The sequence below is a fragment of the Ochotona princeps genome, chromosome 15 (assembly GCF_030435755.1).
Source record: "Ochotona princeps isolate mOchPri1 chromosome 15, mOchPri1.hap1, whole genome shotgun sequence".
NCBI lineage: Eukaryota > Metazoa > Chordata > Mammalia > Lagomorpha > Ochotonidae > Ochotona > Ochotona princeps.
Window position 1 is genome coordinate 22,904,781 of NC_080846.1, and position 19,085 is coordinate 22,923,865.

Consider the following 19,085-nt stretch of genomic DNA (forward strand, 5'->3'; position numbering starts at 1 on the left):
ACATAGTCTAAAACAGAATATTTATGTTAGGTAGAGAATGCTACCCTTTGTTCAACAATTAGAAGTAAACCTATAATTGGGCTTCCTCTTTGCAATTTAGTGCAAATGATCTGTGCAGAACAAGCCTGGAGTTGGTCTCTCACTGCTGCCGGCGTAGCTCAGCCCTGCTTGCTGACCTTCCATTCTCCAACACTCTTCCACTTTGTCGTTCTTGTTTTTATGTCATGACTAGCATTTAGAGAAATCTGATAAAGATCACAAAGTCTTCTTTATTTCTTCTTTTCCAGTAAAATAAACTCTTAATATCAGTTGTTATCTCTCTATATGTATTTAGTTGTTTATTTTTAGAAGCAGAAAGAGAGAAAAAAAACCAGTCTAATGTCCACTGGTTTACTTCCCAAATGTCTGACACAGCTAGGGGTGGGGCCAAGCCAAAGCCAGGAAAGGAACTCCATTGTGTATGTGGCAGACACCCGTGTAGGGCAACCAGCACCTGCTGCCTCCCTGGACTGCATTATCAGGAAGCTGGTATTGAGAACAGAGCCGAAACTGGAATCCAGGTTCTCCAGTGTGGAGTGCCCACATCCCAAGGGCTGACTTAGCTGCTGGCCCAGATGCCCACCCTAGACTGGGTGTACTTCTCATTCTGTGTGTTTGTACACATGTGGTTTATGTAGTATACTTAGCACAAATGAACTTCTCCCGTAACACCCAAAGAAACCTTTTATATACAAAGAAGAAAACCTGAGAGATTTATGTCAGAAAACTATATATTCAGATTGGCTTTTACTTTGTCGATTTTTCTTATTAGTGAGATATTAGTTTCCAGTAGGCTTCCATCATATTAACTGTGCAATTTGGCTAATCCCCTTTGTCCTCTGTATATTATTTTTTTTACTTGGCTTACTGCAGTAGAATGCTTCACTCTGAAGCAGACTGATAAATCCCTGGGAACTGTATATGCAGTGCCTTTTTACTATCTGAGCCCTTTCCAACCACAGAACCACCCACATGGCTTACTGTTCACAGTATAAACGCACACCAGGTTAATGGGACATATGAGTAATGTTTTATGCTTCAGTGTTCTGGAATAGATTTGGGGGTATATTTACACTCTCCATTTGTTTATGTAACAGAATGTTTTGTACTTTAAGTGGACAAAAATTTCACATATTTGGTTGACTCCCAGTCTGTCGCACATGCAAAATTGATTTCATTCTTTTAAATTATGAGATTAGCTGAATGGTGGAAAGACAGTTATTTACTTCATTTGAATGAAGACCCATAAGAAAGTCTGTAGAAAAATGGAATTCAAAAGTAAGTTTGTTTTGGTGCAAAAACTTTAAAAGTCTTCAGATTACTCTTGAATAATTAGTTTTACATAAAAAGTTACATGGATTTTAAAAACTTTTGGAACAGGGCCCGGCGCCATGGCCTCGGGGCTAAAGTCCTCACCTTGAACGTGCCCCGGGATCCCATATGGGTGCTGGTTCTAATCCCAGCAGCTCTACTTCCCATCCAGCTCCCTGATTGTGGCCTGGGAAAGCAATCGAGGACGGCCAAAAACTTTAGGACCCTGCACCTGCATAGGAGACCCGGAAGAGGTTCCTGGCTCCTGGCTTCGGATCAGTGCAGCACCGGCCATTGCGGCCACTTGGGGAGTGAAGCATCGGATGGAGGATCTTTCTCTCTGTCTCTCCTCTCTGTATATCTGATTTTGTAATAGAAAAAAATAAATCTTTAAAAAAAGTGTCCTATCTCTTAAAAAAAAAACTGTTGGAACCAACATAAACTTAGCTTTTAATTTCAATTTTCTTAAATGTTTAAAGTACCTTTTAGAAGGAGATGAGTAACTCTGAGATGAAGAAAATAATGCCATATTCTTTGTCTTTTATTAAAGGAAATAAGCTTTTAATTGTAACTTATTGACTTGACGCCTTGAATTAAGTTATTTTTGTAAGATTACAAAGGTTATTAAAGTAAGATATGATTCCTTGGAAATAGTTAAGTGCTGAACAAGTATTTTCTGTGGAAATTCATTGCTAAATTATTAATTGAAGCTCCCAAGTAAAAATATATAAATAGATTTAGTGTTTCTTACTGTTACCATGGACAGATGAATCAGTTATCCAAATAATGCAATTTTTGGTTAAAACTTTGTTATCATTGGTGGGTGATTTCATTTTAACCTTACATTTATCAACCTCCACGTATCACAACATAGATTTAGATTTTCAGGACTCCAAGATATTATTTCTGCCATTCAGATGACTGCCAGTAGCAGGCTTCTTCAAATCTATAAAACAGACCCTCAAATTTTAAGAGAGGAGCAAATTGTTCTTAGATTTAGCTACACTCTATGTCTGTATTCCAATGATTAGGAATTGCTTTCCAGTTTTGACATGAAGGTACAGCTTTCTGTTGTCTTGTGGGAAGAGCTATATTGATGTCCCATTTTATGACAATGAGATTTCATCTCTCTCTTTTAAAGACTTTTGAGTTTTAATGACCTTACAAATCCTGAATTTCAAATTTTCTTCTACATGATAATATTTGGGACACTTATAATTTTTCTTGCCTAATTACTCTGGCTGTGTCACTCACTGTAATATTAAGGAAAAGTGGTGAGACTAGACTCTATAATGTTTCTGCTTATAAATGGGAAACATTTGATCTTTCACCTTTAAATATAATGTTAACTGTGGATTTTTCATACTGTTTAGGAAAGACTGTGCTATTGCAGTAATATAGGGGAAATCAGTGGAGAGGAGGGGCTTGGGAAGAGGATGTCCTAGAGCCTATGGAACTGTATCAGAAAATAAATAATTTTTTTAAAATAGAGGAAGGATTATCTCAATAAAAATGAATAGAAAAGGAAAAAGTAAAGTATCAATAATGTGATTACTGCAAAAGCAATAGCTCTTTGTAAAACTTTTTTGGGATATATATGCAATAGATAATGTAAAATACATCTCTTACTGTGAAAAAAATCAAATTACCTTATGATCCTAAGGTTTTCAAAAATCACTACAGGGTACTGAATTTTTTCAAATGCTTTCCCACTAACCTATTGAGATAAACATGTGGTTTTTGTCTTTCACTTTATTAACATGGAGTGTTACATTGATTAGTTTTCAGATAAACAAAACTTGGATTCCTGGGATAAATCTTGTTAATCATGGTTATGGTGTCTAATCCTTCTTACACATTACTGTGTTTGGTTTGCTGGGGTAGTTGATTGATTTGTTCTGTCCTGTGGATTCTGGAGAGATTTCATCATGCTTGGAGTGGCGATATTGGCAGTAATTCAGAACTGTTGAACTATCAAAACCGTTAGAGCAGGTCCCTCGGAGCATGCCCCACATTGGGGACTGTGGCATGGTTTCAGGTTACTGTCTTCCATTCCAGGGTACAGGGGTGTTTGGGAAGCTGGGTATGGCTTCTCTCCTTATCTCCCCCAGACACAATGAAAAAAGAGAATATAGAAATAAATGTCTCACACACGAAAAATAAATAGGTGAATAAGTGAATAAATAAAAATTAATAAATAAGTTGGGGCCAATGTCATAGCATAGTGTGTAAAGCCATAGCATAAGGTGCCAACATCCTATATGGGCTCCCGTTCAAGTCTTGGCTTTTCCTCTTTCAATCCAGCCCTCTGCTTGTGGCCTGGGAAAGCAGCAGTCTTTATAACCCTGCACCCATGTAGGAGACCTGAAAGATGCTCTTGGCTCCTGGGTTTTGGCTGGTCTGTCTCCAGCCACTGCAGCCTCTGGGGAGTGAACCAGCAGACAGCAGATGTGTCTCTGTCTTTCATTCCCTCTGTAATTCTGCCTTTCAAATAAAAAAAAATTAAACAATTAATTAAACTGAGGAGGTAACAGTCTTTTCATGGAGAAAATTAAAATGTAGTTGCAAAAAGTTGAGAATACTTGTATGATCATTTCAATTTTCTGCCTTGTACTTTAATATTTTTAGTAACTTAAAGGAGCCATTCATGTTTTAAATGAACGAATTTGTTTTATATTTCATCACTAGGAACCTGTTTCATATATGTAATTTTGTAATCAGTCCATTGAAATGACGCTAAGCTTTGGAAATGAATGTTACTACCAAGGGATTTATTTTCAGTGTCACAAAGTGGGGGAATCATGCTTATTAGGAACATGAAAGTTTTTTTGTGTTTAGCTCCCTTTATTTTTCTTTCAGGCACAGCCTCACATCCCTCAAAGCAAGGTCATCAGAAAGAGGGATTTGCAAACATGCCAGCCAAGGTAGAACACGTGTGCATCGATAATACCGTGGGACCCTGTTGCTTATGGATTTGAGCATAATGAGTAATATTATCCAAGAGAAAATGCTGGACTTGCCAAAACGTTTTTTAAAAACTGAAAAAGCTTCAGTTCTCTTTTTTCTTTATGTAGTTAAGGTTTTAGGAAATTAGAGATTTGTAGCTATTTAAAAAGCTATGGCTTTTCTTCTCAGTGACCTGTCAGGAGATGAAAATTATAGCTAAGGGTGATATACATTATGCATTTGTCCTAACTCAACTTTTCTGGTTGGTCTTTTGGGTGTTGCTGTTCGTTTTTATTAGAGCAAATTAGCAATGATCATTTTTATAGCATTAGAAATCATTTAAATTGGCTAACACTAACTATGGCATTGATATTTGGGCTTTTATGGTTGATTTGAGGCTGTAAGTATGCATGTATAAGTAGCAGTAAATGCTATTAAGTATAGTGAAATAATTTTACTTTCTGCTAGGTTTCTCCTAAAGTAGTTTGCTCTGTCTCACTCCGTAGTCGCAGGGAGAGCTTTGGATTTCTCTTGAAGCTGTGTTCCTTCTAGACTTACAAAATGGAATTACTTTAGTACATGTATTTCTTCTCTCAGGAAGCAACCAGTGTCACAGTGGATAATGTTCTTATTCCTGAGCTTAATAAAAAAGGTAAAAATAATGACTTAAAAATCTTGCTTTTATTTAAGTAAAGTTAAGGGAGGAACTCTCTGATTAACACACTAATCATTTCTATTCCTGTTTAGAACAAAATTTTCATAGATGTCAAAGCATTTTCAATTTTGATTGATACTCATAGTGCTGATAGATGATGTATTATTACTATGGTAAGAATTCGTCGGGTAGGGGGTGGGGTTTTGGCTTGATGGCTGAGATGCCAGTTAAAGTATTCCTTGTACCTGGGTTCATTTCCTGGCTGCACAAACTGAGTCCATCTTCCTGTCAGCCCAAACCTTGAAACGGAACAGTGACAACCCAGGTGATTGTGTTCCTGTTACACCGGGGAGAGACATGGGTTGAGTTCCCAGCTCCTGGCTTCAGTCCTGGGCACTGTGGGTATCTGGGGAGTGATCTAACAATAGGCAGGAGCTCTGTCTTTCTACTTCTCCAAAATTAAAAAAAAAAATTGGTTAATGAAGATCATAATTGTGGTCTTTTCACATAAATAACATTTTTGTTGTGATTAATAAAATTTGCAATTTATATATGTCTTAAGAAAATATTTTTAAAATTTTGTCAGGTTTTATAGAACATCAAAAATTGTCATAGCAACAGCAGCAGAAATATTTCAAGATGATTATAGAAAAATGCTGAGTCATTATAAAAGTAGTTATTTTGCAAATTAACTTTTTGTTTTGTTTTGTTTTGGTTTGGATTGGTTTGGTTTGGTTTGGTTTAGTTTTTAAAGGAAGAACTACTGCCTGGTAATCTCTCTATAAATTCTAAAGACGATTTCAGGCTGCCTTGCCCAATCTCTGTCAGTAGATCTGATACTTCTTTGATTGAAAAGACAATTAAAAGTTAGATAAGCTTTTGTTGCTTCAGTAATAAGACATTAAATATCTTAGAATGTTTCTTATCTGCTGTGGCATTACAGTCAAAATTAGTCTCGCAAGGATTTAACCAAGCTTTTCCTTCGTGGTTAGCATTTGTTTTCTTCAAATTTCTGCTTAGGATGTTTTTCTTTTTGCTTGTTTTTCAAGCTGAAATATCTTTCTAATTTACTATGAAGAAGAATTCAACCTAAGCTAATGAAAAATGGTTCTATTAGGCAGGCTTGGAGAATTTTGTTTAATTATACCAGGATTTCCATTTCCATAGTATTTTAGTGGTTTTAGGTTCAAAAATGGGTCAACAGTAACATGTTGGCCTAATAATAAGGAGCAGAATCTTAAGATAATTTCCCCAAGTAATTTTTCATATTACATGCTATTGTTTAAGAATTTAAGGGATCATTTGCTCTGTGTAACAGTGAAAGTCTAACCCAAGTAAATACCAAAAACATGTGTTGGACTTCCATTTGGGCTCTTGGACCTTCCTCTATTGATGTTCCACTGGACTCCGATGTCTTTCTTCTTAGAAATTATAGGAATAGAGATAGATAGATATCTTCTATGCAGATGTTCACTCCCCAAATACGCAGTAGCCATGGCTTGGGCCAAGCCAATCCTTAGAAGCTGGAGTTCTATCTGAATCTGCATTTGGGGGATAGGGATTCAAATTCTTGACCCTGTCTCCCTACCTTCTAGAAGGTGCATTAGCATAAAGACAGGATCTGGAGTAGAACTAGAACTCAAAGTAGGGCTTCTGATATGGGATGCAGACATCCAATGCGGCAGCTTAACCCCTGCACCAAAGTTCGGCCTCTCAGATGTGTTTGAAAATGTAATGTGGAAGTCCTGGTTATAATAGTGGTGTTGATGCTTACAAAGAGAAAAGTTAACTTACCTTGCCTCTGTTTTCCTTCCTAAGGAATATTGCTTAAATCCTCCATCAGCTTTCAGAATGTTGTAGAAGGAACCAAAAATTTCCATAAGGATTTCCTAATTGGAGAAGGAGAGATTTTCAAAGTATATAGAGTGGAGATTCAGAGCCGAACATATGCTGTGAAATTATTTAAACAGGTATGGAAAAAATTACTATCAAAGGATGTCAATTTCATTTATTTGGTCATAGTCCATATTAAAATGTATCATTTTTCATCATCCTTGAAAATAGGTATATATGAAAATAAAACTTCGTGAATGGACATAAGATGTGCAATTTCAAGTGAGTGGAAAAGTGGCTGAGATAGAAAGGTCTGTTTTACAGGATGTAGAAATTAAATCCCACCCATCCATAATGCATTAACATGAGAAAGATTTTTAAGAAAAGCCTTTTCGACCTCTGAAACTTTGCTTGTGAGGGTCTGGTTGTGCTGGAGTGCTTTTACTCAGGAATCGGTAAGAGATAGGTAACCACTCAGAGACAAAAGAGCTACTTTTAATTTTCCTCTTTGTTAGTCAACAAAGAGTATTTACTAAATTCCTACTGGCTGGGCATCTGAGCGTGGGTGACATGAATAAGCCATAATTGCATCCCCAGTAGCTAATAGTCATCAGGAGGAATAGTCAGATGAACTAAAGATTAAACTGTCATGAGAAAAATGCTTTATCAGAGATTGGTGTGAAAGTCAAGGGAGCATGTACATGATAACAGCACTCTTCCTCCAGAGGAAGAGTGTGTCTGGCTCCCAGAAGAATATCTGCCACAAAGTATCACATCAATAAACATTTCTTGAAAGCCAATGGGAAAATTAATAGAAGAAAGTGACCTTTCCACTGGGTTTTGGTGAATGAGAGTATTGATCAATAGTTAAGGACCAGAAGTATCTTCTGCTTAGAACTGGTAGTGGGTACAAAGGCGTGAGGGTACATGTGTGAAACGTGGTCTTGCTCATGAATGCCAGTTCATCCAGTGAAGTGAGTGGAGCAGTTGTAGATGATAGAAAGGTAGGTTAAATATGGGGAAGATTTTTAAGTAGGAGACTGGAAGTCTTAGTAGGAGACTGGAAGTCTTAGTTTTGTTTTTTTTTTTAAGTGCAATTTTGATGACAAGGTTGGAAGATGGATTGGAATTTGGCAGAGTTTGGGGAAAAGAACTAAACTGAGCAGAAAGACTTAGTACAGGAGTATTTCAGCCATGTAGTCTAGGGAATGAGGAAGCTTAAATTATGGTTTCAACTCTTAACTGTGTATTGGAATCATTGAGGGATCTTTTTAAAAACTAACCTCAAAGGCAGACATTTGGCGAAGAATTTAAGATGCCTGCATCCCACGTGAGTGTACCTAACTCCATTCCTTATTCCATCTTCCTGCTAATGTAGCAGTGATTAGTCAAGTGATTGAGTTCCTGCCATCCACATGGAGACCTTGATCGAGTTCCTGACTCATTGTGGCCTGGCTCAGCCCTGCACGTTGTGGACATCTGAAGAGTAATCCAGTGAATGGGAGTGCGTGCTCTCCGCTATGCCTTGCAAATAAAAACAACCAAAAACTAGCTTCATACCAACTTGCTAAGTCAGAATGGTGATGGAAGACATCAGTAATTTTTAAAGTTTCCCAGGGATTCATGTGTATAGTTAGTGTTGGGAACTTTAGCTATAAACAGGTTAGTGTGGAATTAAGGAGGAAAACTCAGGAGCTGATTTGTAAGGATCCAAATCTAATGTCTTGTTGGCCATGATGGGGAAGTGGAGGAGAGAGAGGGATCTAAAGTGATTCCTCATTTATAGCTTATGTTACAGAGCCTATAAAATGAGTAATGTGACCTTTCCATGTCCCCATATTGCATCTTTTTTTTTAAAGATTTTATTATTATTGGAAAGCCAGATATACAGAGAAGAGGAGAGACAGAGAGGAAGATCCTCCATCCGATGCTTCACTCCCCAAGTGAGCTGCAACGGGCCGGTAAGCGCCGATCCGATGCCGGGACCAGGAACCTCCTCCGGGTCTCCCACGCGGGTGCAGGGTCCCAAAGTCCTGGGCTGTCCTTTACTGCTTTCCCAGGCCACAAGCAGGGAGCTGGATGGGAAGTGGAGCTGCCGGGCTTAGAACCGGCGCCCATATGGGATCCCGGGGCCCCCAAGGCGAGGACCCCAGCCACTAGGCCATGCCGCCAGGCCCCCCATATTGCATCTTATGCCACATCTCTGTATTCCTGAGATGAATAGTCTATAAAAGAAGCAGTATACTGGCCAAACCATTCAACAAATGAAGTGCTGTTGCTCTAGAGGTGACTGAATGGAAATCTGTGCCCACATGCTCCTGGACCTGTTTGTACAGCCTGTTATGATCTGTCACTTCTTCAGAAGGCCTACATAACCTACTTTCCACTTCTCTTTGAAGCTGCCCCCAGATCATAATCCATTTCAGAATTTTATTTCCTTGAGTCTAGCTTTAGAATGAGGCATCATTGCTTCTTGATCTCCTTCCCCATTTGTCCCAAGATGAGTATTATTCCCCTGACTATCTCTGGCCGCTCTGACCTAACCTTGAGACCCTCCTGCATGTACCAGCAGACTCTGAGTTACCACAAGACCTTGGTTCCCTCATTTGCTTCCACCAGCACACTGGATGTCTGTCTTTGAAGAGCTGTGACTTAGCTTGGTTTCCTAATGTCTTATTCTGAGGCTAGGTCCTTAGTTATTGCTCAGTACATGTTTGTTAGACAAATTGAATGATTCGTACCTTCCCTTTTCAAGAATTTGGCTGCTATTCACTAGGCATAAAAATGCCTGGAAACAACAGAGGAATGTACAATGTCCTAGTCCTACTGTCTTGGCCCCACTCTGCATTTTAACTGTCTCTTAAGGTGATGAAATGTGATTGGATTTGTGTCCTTAGGCTTTGTCTCCTCCTTTTCCAGTCCAACATATGTGTACATGAACGTGCACACACACAAAGACACATACACTTTAAAGAAGAGATTGTTTAATGGAGCCTTAGCCACAAGGGGAGAAATGATCTTGGAACATTGGGACATTGTCTTGAGTTAACTTTGTTGAGGAGATGAAGAGAGGCGATGTGCAGCGCTGGAGCTTTGCTGTGTGCCTCATCGCCTGGCTGTCCTTTCACAGTGCACATTCTGACTCCGCAGATCTGAGCAGAGTGCAGAGAAGGCGCAGCATTTCTCACCAGCTCCAGGATGGCTGGAGTTGTTTGTGCAAAGCCCACACTTTAACCACCAGGTGTTAGGGTACTAGGTTAGCATAAAAGCACCCCCTTTTCACATTAAGAATACTGTAACTTTAGGGAAATTGAATAACTGATAATGAGGCACAAATAGCAAGTATTAGAAATGGACGTGAGACCCAGCTTACTCGTGTGCAAGAGTTGTGATCTTGTGGAATGTAACTTCTAGCAGAGTAGCTCCTGGAAAATGATTTTTTAGCCTGATTTATTATCTCTTTCTGGCTTAACTTGGACAATAACTTCCAGAATTTCTCTTTTTTTTATTCCTGAGAACCAAACTCTAAGCACACTGCCCTCAGAGCAAATGACAGAATCTTGCAGCTGATAGACCTAGGAATATACTTTAACTCCTTCCTGGTATAAGTTAGAAACTTAAGATCAAGGGACATACAATGACATAAACTGTGTGAAAGCATCAAGAATAGTATTAGGAAGAGTGTAGATGCTCAGTAGAATATGGAGTCCATTCCATATTCACGTGTCGGGCTGTTGGTTAATTTCCAAAGCTTCCCTGATGTGAAGAGTTCAATTTCATTTGCTGAAGAAGCCCATCTGTTCAAACTTAATACAAGATGAACTGGAAACATGTCAGTATGACTCTAGCCAAATTAGTGAAAATTTGTAGGAAAATAGAGAAAACACAAATTGGATTATCTGTGAGATCAAGTAGGCAATTTTTCAAGGGTTTCACTGAATATGTGTGAAAATATGATGAAAGCTTGAAAATGAAATTTGACAACCTGATGTGTAGAATGAAAATCTTTTTTACTTAAAAGCCCTAACTATAAATGTACTTTGAGGCTAATGGATTTTTTTCTTTTTTAAAGATTTATCTATCTTTTTTGGAAAGGCAGATTTGCAGGGAGAGGAGACAGGGACAATGATCCTCTGTCCGCTGGTTCAGTCCCTAAGTAGCCACGATGGCTGAAGTTAAGCTGATCCGAAGTCAGGAGACAGGAACCTCTTCCAGGTCTGCCATGTGGCTGCAGGACCCCAAGGCTTTGGGCCATCCTCTACTGCTTTCCCTGGTCACAAACAGGGAGCTGGAGGGGAAGTGGAGCAGCTGGGACCAGTGCCCATATGCATGTGTGCAACATGAAGATTTAGCGACTGGGCCATTGTGCCAGGCCAGAGACTAATAGAATTTTTAAAAACCTTTTGAAAGCTGAGGGTCCTTTTCCTAGGAAAATGTTCATATGCATTTCTAAGAAAGAATTAATTTAATTTTGGAAAGACTATACATACCTTGTTAAAAATTCTAGAAATACAAGTCCTTAATTGTTTTTTTTTTTTTCCTTTTCATTTTGTGTATTTAGGAGAAAAAGATGCAATGCAAGAAACAGTGGAAAAAGTTTTTATCTGAGCTGGAAGTTTTACTATTGTAAGTATATTTTATCTGCAGTTTCCCCTCCTTTGTTCTTCTGCTTCATCTTTGTTCATTTTTGATTTTGTGAGACAGCACTTGGCATGGCTAGCATTTAATAAATGTGGGTTGAATCTTAGAACCCTGGGTACATTTTTTGACATCTGCTCTGGTGTACTCTTTAAAGTATATTTTAAAATAGACCATTTATGCAATTCACTAGGACATAATTTTTAAAAGTTTATTTTTTTTGGAAAGTCTGATATACATAGAGGAGGAGAGACAGAGAGGAAGATCTTCCATCTGATGATTCACTCCCCAGGTGAGTACAACGGCCAGTGCTATGCTGACCTGAAGCCAGGAGCCAGGAACATCCTCCACGTCTCCCACGCAGGTACAGGGTCCCAAGGCTTTAGCCCGTCCTCAACTGCTTTCCCAGGCCACAAGCAGGGAGCTGGATGGGAAGTGGAGCTGCCGGGATTAGAACTGGCACCCATATGGGATCCCGGGGTGTTCAAGGCGAGGACTTTAGCCACTAGGCCATGGCGCCGGCCCCTCTTGGACATATTTTTACAAGAAGCTGTCACAAGGAAGTGGGTGAAATCAGGGAGACTAATGTGGATGAACATTAGGAGTATATGTATTTCACTGTATCCCCCCTTCCTTAGAGAACTTCCAGTCTAGAAACCGCTTCATCTGTTCACCTCTCCCCAGGAAGAGAGTTTTAGACAAAAATCAAGTGCTTTTGATGTGTACATTATTTTTTGGGAATTCATTCGTGAGTCTGAGAGTCCTTGGAGACAAATTAAAATGACTTCCCTTTCATCTGTACTCATATGTGCAGCTGTGCAGTCTTCCTCGTTGAAGGGCCCTAAGCCAGTGGAGATCACTCATCACCCTTTACAAATAGAAAACGTTCTCTTCAGATGTTTTCTGGACTGATATGTAAGGAAGAGGAGGAGAGAGATGGGGAGAGCAGGCATTATACCACCAAGCTGAATATCATTGCTCATATATGCAGGATCAGAAGTCAAAATATTAGAAGCTAATCATAAAAACATCTTATCAGGCAATAGTAAACTAAATCCAAAATTGTAATAGAAGTTTTACATTTAAGGGTTTGTTTTTTTGTTTTTTTGTTTGTTTGTTTGTTTTTGGTTTTGCTTGGAAAAGTACAATTCAGATATTTCAAAATCCCAAAAGTATAGGAAGATAAGCCAAGGAAATGTTTTCTGCCACTGCTGTCATCCAGTCTCCGAGCTGACTTGTTATCAGGTTCTGGTCTGTATTTACAGATAGTTTCTGCATAGGACAGTGTGTATTTTATTCTCTGATTGTGCTTCTTTTATGTGTAAAGTAGCATAAACTTTCTCCACTTTTTGCTTTCTATATTTTATTGTTATTTACTGGACTGATTAAAGAATTTTTAGATTTTTCTGTTCTTTTTAAAAAATACAGCAACATGAAAATTTTGTGACTGAATTTGTACCTGTTTGAATGCATGTGTAAGATAATTTTTTTTAAAGATTTATTTGTTTTTATTGGAAAGTCAGATATACAGAGAGGAGGAGAGACAGAGAGAATATCTTCCATCCGATGATTCACTCCCCAAGTGAGTGCAACGGCCTGTGCTATGCCGATCTGAAGCCAGGAGCCAGGAACATCCTCCACGTCTCCCATGCGTTTGCAGGATTCCCAAGGCTTTGGGCCATCCTCGACTGCTTTCCCAGGCCACAAGCAGGGAGCTGGATGGGAAGTGGGGCTGCTGGGATTAGAACCGGCGTCCATATGGGATCCTGGGGCATTAAAGATGAGGACTTTAGCCACTAGGCCACGCCGCCGGGCTCAAGATAAATTCTTAGAAATGAAATTGTTGCATCAGATGTTTATTTGCATCCGTAATCCAGATTGGTACTCTAATGCCAGTTTTATATTTAGACCTGTCAGATGTGAGAGTACAAAGTTCCTGCGTTTAGATCAGTAGCTCTGGCTGTTGTGGCAATTTGAGGAGTGAACCAGCAGGTACAAGATATTTCTGTTTCTATCTCTCCTCTCTGTAAATCTGCCTTTCAGATAAGGGTAAATAGATCTTTTATAAAAAAAAAAATCACATGATCATCTCAATAGGTGCGGACAAAGCATTTGGCTATAATTCAACATTCTGTCATGATTGATACTTTTATGGTTTTATCTTTGACATTTGTGCATCTGATCAGATTGTTTTATCTAGTGAGGCGTTTTTCATATGAATAACAGCAACAGATTGGAAATTTTTTTTAAAATAAGAAATACATTTCTTTTTTTAAAAATTGGAAAGTCTGATATAGCTGAGCCAATCCAAAGCCAGGAGCATCTTTTGGGTCTCCCACAGAGGGTGCAGAGTCCCAAGACCCTGGGCCATCCTCAACTGCTTTCTCAGACCACAAGCAGGGAGCCAGATGGAAAGTGGGACAGCCGGGACATGAACTGGCACCCACATGGGATCCAGGCACATGCAAGGCAAGGACTTTAGCTACTAGACTACTGTGCAGGATCCATCTTGTTGATATTTTTCATAGTGTTGAATTTACTTTATGTGTTAGTTAGGGAGCCAGCAGCTTCATGATATTAATGGTTCCTGGAATACCATTATTATTATCTGTTGTGCTACTATTAATTTACTATTAAATATGTCCCAAAATGTATTACATGTTTTAATTTGTTTATCCTCTATGTAATCACATGAAGTAAGTTCTGTGTTTTCCTCACTTTGAAGATGAAGATGCAGATGTTATATTCTTTTTACACATGTTACCTGTCTTGTGGCCACTTTCTTGCTTCTTAGACATCCAGGTATATGGTAGACACAGCCTTCTCTCAGAAGATGCTTCCTGAAGTGAGAGGAGGAGAGAAGTGCAACGATACGCAGGCAGTTTCAGTAAATTAGTCAAATGGTAGGATGGAAATATACCAAAAGCTGTGATGCAAAATCCCTCACCTACTCTGATTCAGACCATATCTGTAAAATGAAAAGCAGCGGATGGAAATTATATCAAGATGCTGTCTTCAGCTTCTCAAACAGTTGACCTACTTCACTGTCTGGTTGGTTTTTCTGGGAAAAATAATTCAAAAACAGAAAAAACAGATATCGTCTATACACATCTATTTCTGGTACTCTGCTCTGTGGCTCATTGAGCAAAAATGACCATTTGCCTATTTTTTTTAAATTATTTATTATTTAACTTCATTAATTACATTGTATTATGTGACACAGTTACATAGACACTTGGGTTCTCCCACCCCTCCCCTATTTTTAAATGAAACTGATCTAGTACAACAATGGGTACTTTAGAAGTTACTGTGGTAGGGAACAGAGGAACATGAAGTAAAAATATTGGTAAACCTAGGAACCCATACCAACTTTTCTTTGGCTACAACCTGTTAAATCAGCAGGATTTTGCATAATAAAAAGCTGAAGAGTTAGACAGATGTGGTGCCTCTTAAAGTTGGTTCAGCAAGCATTTATAAGTCCCTGCTGCAGATGAACAATGCAACGCACAGGTGGTAGAGCAGACAAAGTGGAGCTAGGACAGATTTTGGTTGGAATCTCTGGTTGTTCTATTAACTGTGTGAATATGGGCAAGTTAGCTCTTTTCCCTGAGCAGGAAAGCAGGAATTAAAACACCTGCTTTCTGAGGTTCTTGTTGAAAAATGAAATAAAAGATTAAATCTATAGCCAAGCACCAGATCCTCAGGAATTGTTAGCTTCTCTTTCCTGAGGAAGAAGGGGAAAAAGTCCGAAGCCGTAATTACTACCGTTGTCTATACCTGCAGTGTCATGATACATTTAAATAGAAGCATGATGGACTTGTGGCTATTGCTGAAGAACTGTATAATTGTATTGATATAGGGGAAAACAGTTGGGGGGGTAATTGGAGTTGGAGGAAGAGGAAATCCCTGAGGGTGGGAAAGGAACTGTATCATGAAAAATCAGTAAGTAAATAAATAAATAAATATCACTTTTTTTAAAAAAAAAAAGAAGCCATAGTGTAAGAAACTTAGAATTCTTCAGGTAGTATCCTTAATGTTAAGCAAAAACATTGCGCTTCAGGTGTCAGGTTAGATGTTACTGTTTTTAAAAAGCCTATTCTGCTGCCTAACCTCCCAAGACACCATTTTTGTCTATTTAAAGCTAAAAGTCTATCAATGTATTTGTACATGTATGTAGAAGGGTCTTCAGAAAGTTCATGGAAATTAATATTAATAAAAATTTGCTTATTTGAAAATAATTTAGCATGGCTTGTAGATCCATTTTCCCACAAACCTTTGGAGGCGTCCTCACGTGTTCATGCACACATGTATGAGTACATATACACATGCATAAAAGCCAAGCTTTTTTGCATCAGAACAGACATACCAATTTCATTTTCTCAGAAACTTTCTAAAGTATACACACACACACACACACACACACACGCACACACACGCACATGCATAAACACATAAATACTTGGAAAGCACACATACGCATAAAGGTAGAATAAAGGTTTTTTTTGTTTGTTTTTATTTTATTGTATTGTTGTTGACAATCTTTACATAGTTAATTGCGGTTAAAAAAAAAAAGGTTCAGGGGGTATAGGGAAGTGGGTAATACTATTATGTCCATATTGTTTCCATCTTGTATCTGAGGTAAAGGGGGATATTGAGGGAGAAGCTCCACCCGGTTTCCCGCCCACCCCAAGTCCCGGATGTAGAGCATGCTCTGAGATATTTGCTCAAGTGGTTTTAATAGTTCTCCAGTTATGAATCGCTGCCAGTTTCGCTGGATGAGGTCGTCCACTGATTGATATGGTCCATCATAAAGTCTCCGTTTGCCCCATATTTCGCTGCCAACATATAGCTGAGATGAATGATTGACCTGTTCTGTCTTCTGTCCTTTCCTGGTTAGAGTTCTGAGTCCAGCAGTTCGATTGGGGAGATCTCCAAAGAAACCTTGAGGTATTCCCAGACCAGATTCTTGTTTGTTCTAGCACGCACAGGGCCTGGCACAGTCCATCACCCCCATCAGCTGGTGGTTGCAATTGCTGGGTTGGTTCTGTTTTCAGTCCCGAGTTGCACTGGAACCAATGGGTGTTGTAGTCCAGTCTGGTTCTGCCCAGCACATACTCGGCCCTTACATAAACCAGTGGGAGCTGCAGCCTAGTCGGGGCGACCCACAATAACCCCCGTCAGGCCCACCCCCTACCCTGGTTTGCCAGAATGTGTAGCAGTAGACCAGTCTGTCCCCCATCCCATTAGGCTCTTGTACTTGTCAATGGGTATTAAAGCTTATTTCCATCTAACCAACTCAACCATCCAGCCCTCACGGATGTTGTTGAGTGCCTCTCTGTCTAGCCACCCCAGCCCCCGTCCTAGTTTTCATGCCCTTCCGTGGGACTAGTGACCCAGGAAGGGGGAACCCACTTTTTCCCTCCCAGGTCTCTATCAGTCATGGTTTATGCACTCTTTAGGTGGTTCTGTGATTTGACTTGACAGAATTAGTTCCCAGTGCCAGTTTCTGCCAGCTGATGCTGCGGCCAAGCCCAAACATCCCTCACCCGCTCCAATTTATGCTTGCACCCACAGGAATAATCAGCCCAGCCTGGCTTTTCCCTAATCTAGTCCACATGCAGCGCACAGGTGTTGCAGCCTTGCTTAGTCTGGTCTGCCCTCATCCCAGCCCACGCTCTCCAGTGGGAGTAGCTGTCCGGCAAGGGGACCAGCCCCTTGATCCCCCTGCCAGCTCTGTCCCTCCCTTCCTGGATCTCACGTGTGCTGGTTGGGTGCTGCAGTCAAATCCAGTACAGGCAACCTCACCCTGGCATTCCATAATGTGTACTGGTTTTGTTGCAACCAAACCCGGCTCAACCCACACTCTGTTCTGGTGTTCGGATTTGCCAGTGGATGACATGAACTGATTCAGCCTGGTCTGCTCCTGACCCATGCCGAATGTGTGCCAGTGGGAAACTTTCCATGGCCTATTCTGGGCGTTTCCTAACATGCTTCTTGTGCTTACCTGCAGGGACTGTGTCCTGCCAGAGGAGTTGCCCAGGCTCCTCCATCAGAACCCCTCCCAATGCCAGATTTTGCACATACCAGGGGGTCCTTGAGCCAACCCTACTCAGTTCACCTCCTGTCCTAGCAGAAACAGTGGCTTTTCCCGGCTGGCTTTCACCCCATTCTGGTTCTTGTTGTTGGATGTTTCAGCCCAGCCATGGCTCGTCCATACCCACATACAGCTCACACATGGCTCAGTAGGGGGTTGAGACCCAACCTAGTCAGTCCCACATCTACCCTGTGGTTCTCCATGACACCAGATGGTGTTGGGGTCTGAACTGGCCTGGTGCATCCAATCCCAGCCCACACTAGTGCCTCGGGTGACTCCAGCTGTTTCCTAGATAGAACGCAGCCCCCATTCCAGCACTCGCGCCCCTTGGTGGGAACCTCAACCCTGTTAGGTGTCCAACTAGGGGAACTTGTATTTCCACAGGGTTGGGCCCACACAACCCCATAGAGTCTACCCCCAGACCAAGTTCTCTTGCATGCTGGATACAGTCTTGACCCTGCCAAATGTGACCACTCCACCACTCCACCAAACAGTTGGGTAATGATACCCATCACTGCCAAAGAGGCCCCCATCCATAGTATTGGTGTGGGCTGATGTGTGATGATCAGTGATCAGTTTTACTACTAAAGAAACAATAGAACTTTATAAGTATTATATTTGACATATTTATTAATTTTAATACCCACAACTATACCCAGGACATAATAGATGTACACTAAATGATTATTGTCTTTATTTGATTTCACAATATGCACTTATTTCATAATTTTTACTTCATGGTTGTCACTTGGGCTCTATTGGTCTTCATAATGATGACACACATTCAAGGAATAGGATTTTTGTTAATAAATGAAGATTAGGAAAGGAGCCTGAGAAATGTATGTTATATTGACATGGGTATCTGCAGTTTAAAGTAAGTTGATAATGGAGCAGGTGTGTAGCTCAGCAATTAAGATGCTACTTGGGATGCCCACATCTTGTATGGGAGTACTTAGGTTGGAATCCCTGCTCTGCTTCCGACTCCAGGCTCCTACCGTTATACACCCTGGGAGGCAGCAGGTTGATGGTTCAGGGACTCTGCCACTCACATGGGCTTGAGTTCCAGTCTCCTGGTTCTGTGCCAGTCCTTGTTATTTCAGGGTAAACCAGCAGAAGGAACTCTCTGTGTGTCTCTCTACCTTCCAAACAAAATATAGGGGTTTGTTATTGTTTATTTTATTTATTTGAAATAAAGAGTTATGGGGGAGAGGGAGGAAGGGAGAGAGAGAGAAAAAGAGAGAGAGAGAGAGAGATTCCATCCATTGGCTCACTCCCCAAATGGCCACAGTGGCCAAGGCTGGGCCACCAGAAGCCTGGAGCCTGATCCGGATCTTTCATATTGGCCTCAGAAGCCCAGGCACTAGGGTCTTATTCCATTATTTTCCCAGACACACTAGCAGAGAGCTGGGCCACAAGTAGAATAGCAGGGACTTGAACTAGTGCTGGTATGGGGTGATGGCAATTCAGACATCAGCTTAACCCATTATGCCACAATTCTGGCCAGATGTTTAGTTGTCTTTTTAAAAAAATATTTGCAGGGAGAGTTGCAGGGAGAGAGAGAGGGAGAGG

The 19,085-nt window shown here is 40.3% G+C and overlaps 1 protein-coding gene across 1 annotated transcript in view; it reads left to right on the forward strand.

Annotated features, from left to right (window-relative positions):
- Positions 1–19,085, forward strand: part of IRAK3 (interleukin 1 receptor associated kinase 3) — a 57,047-nt gene that overhangs the window by 15,409 nt on the left and 22,553 nt on the right. The window contains exons 3-7 of the mRNA XM_058673789.1: positions 4,210–4,311; positions 4,778–4,779; positions 4,894–4,948; positions 6,770–6,921; positions 11,346–11,410. Of these exons, the coding sequence (XP_058529772.1) occupies positions 4,210–4,311; positions 4,778–4,779; positions 4,894–4,948; positions 6,770–6,921; positions 11,346–11,410 (376 nt within the window). The remainder of the gene's footprint in view (positions 1–4,209; positions 4,312–4,777; positions 4,780–4,893; positions 4,949–6,769; positions 6,922–11,345; positions 11,411–19,085) is intronic.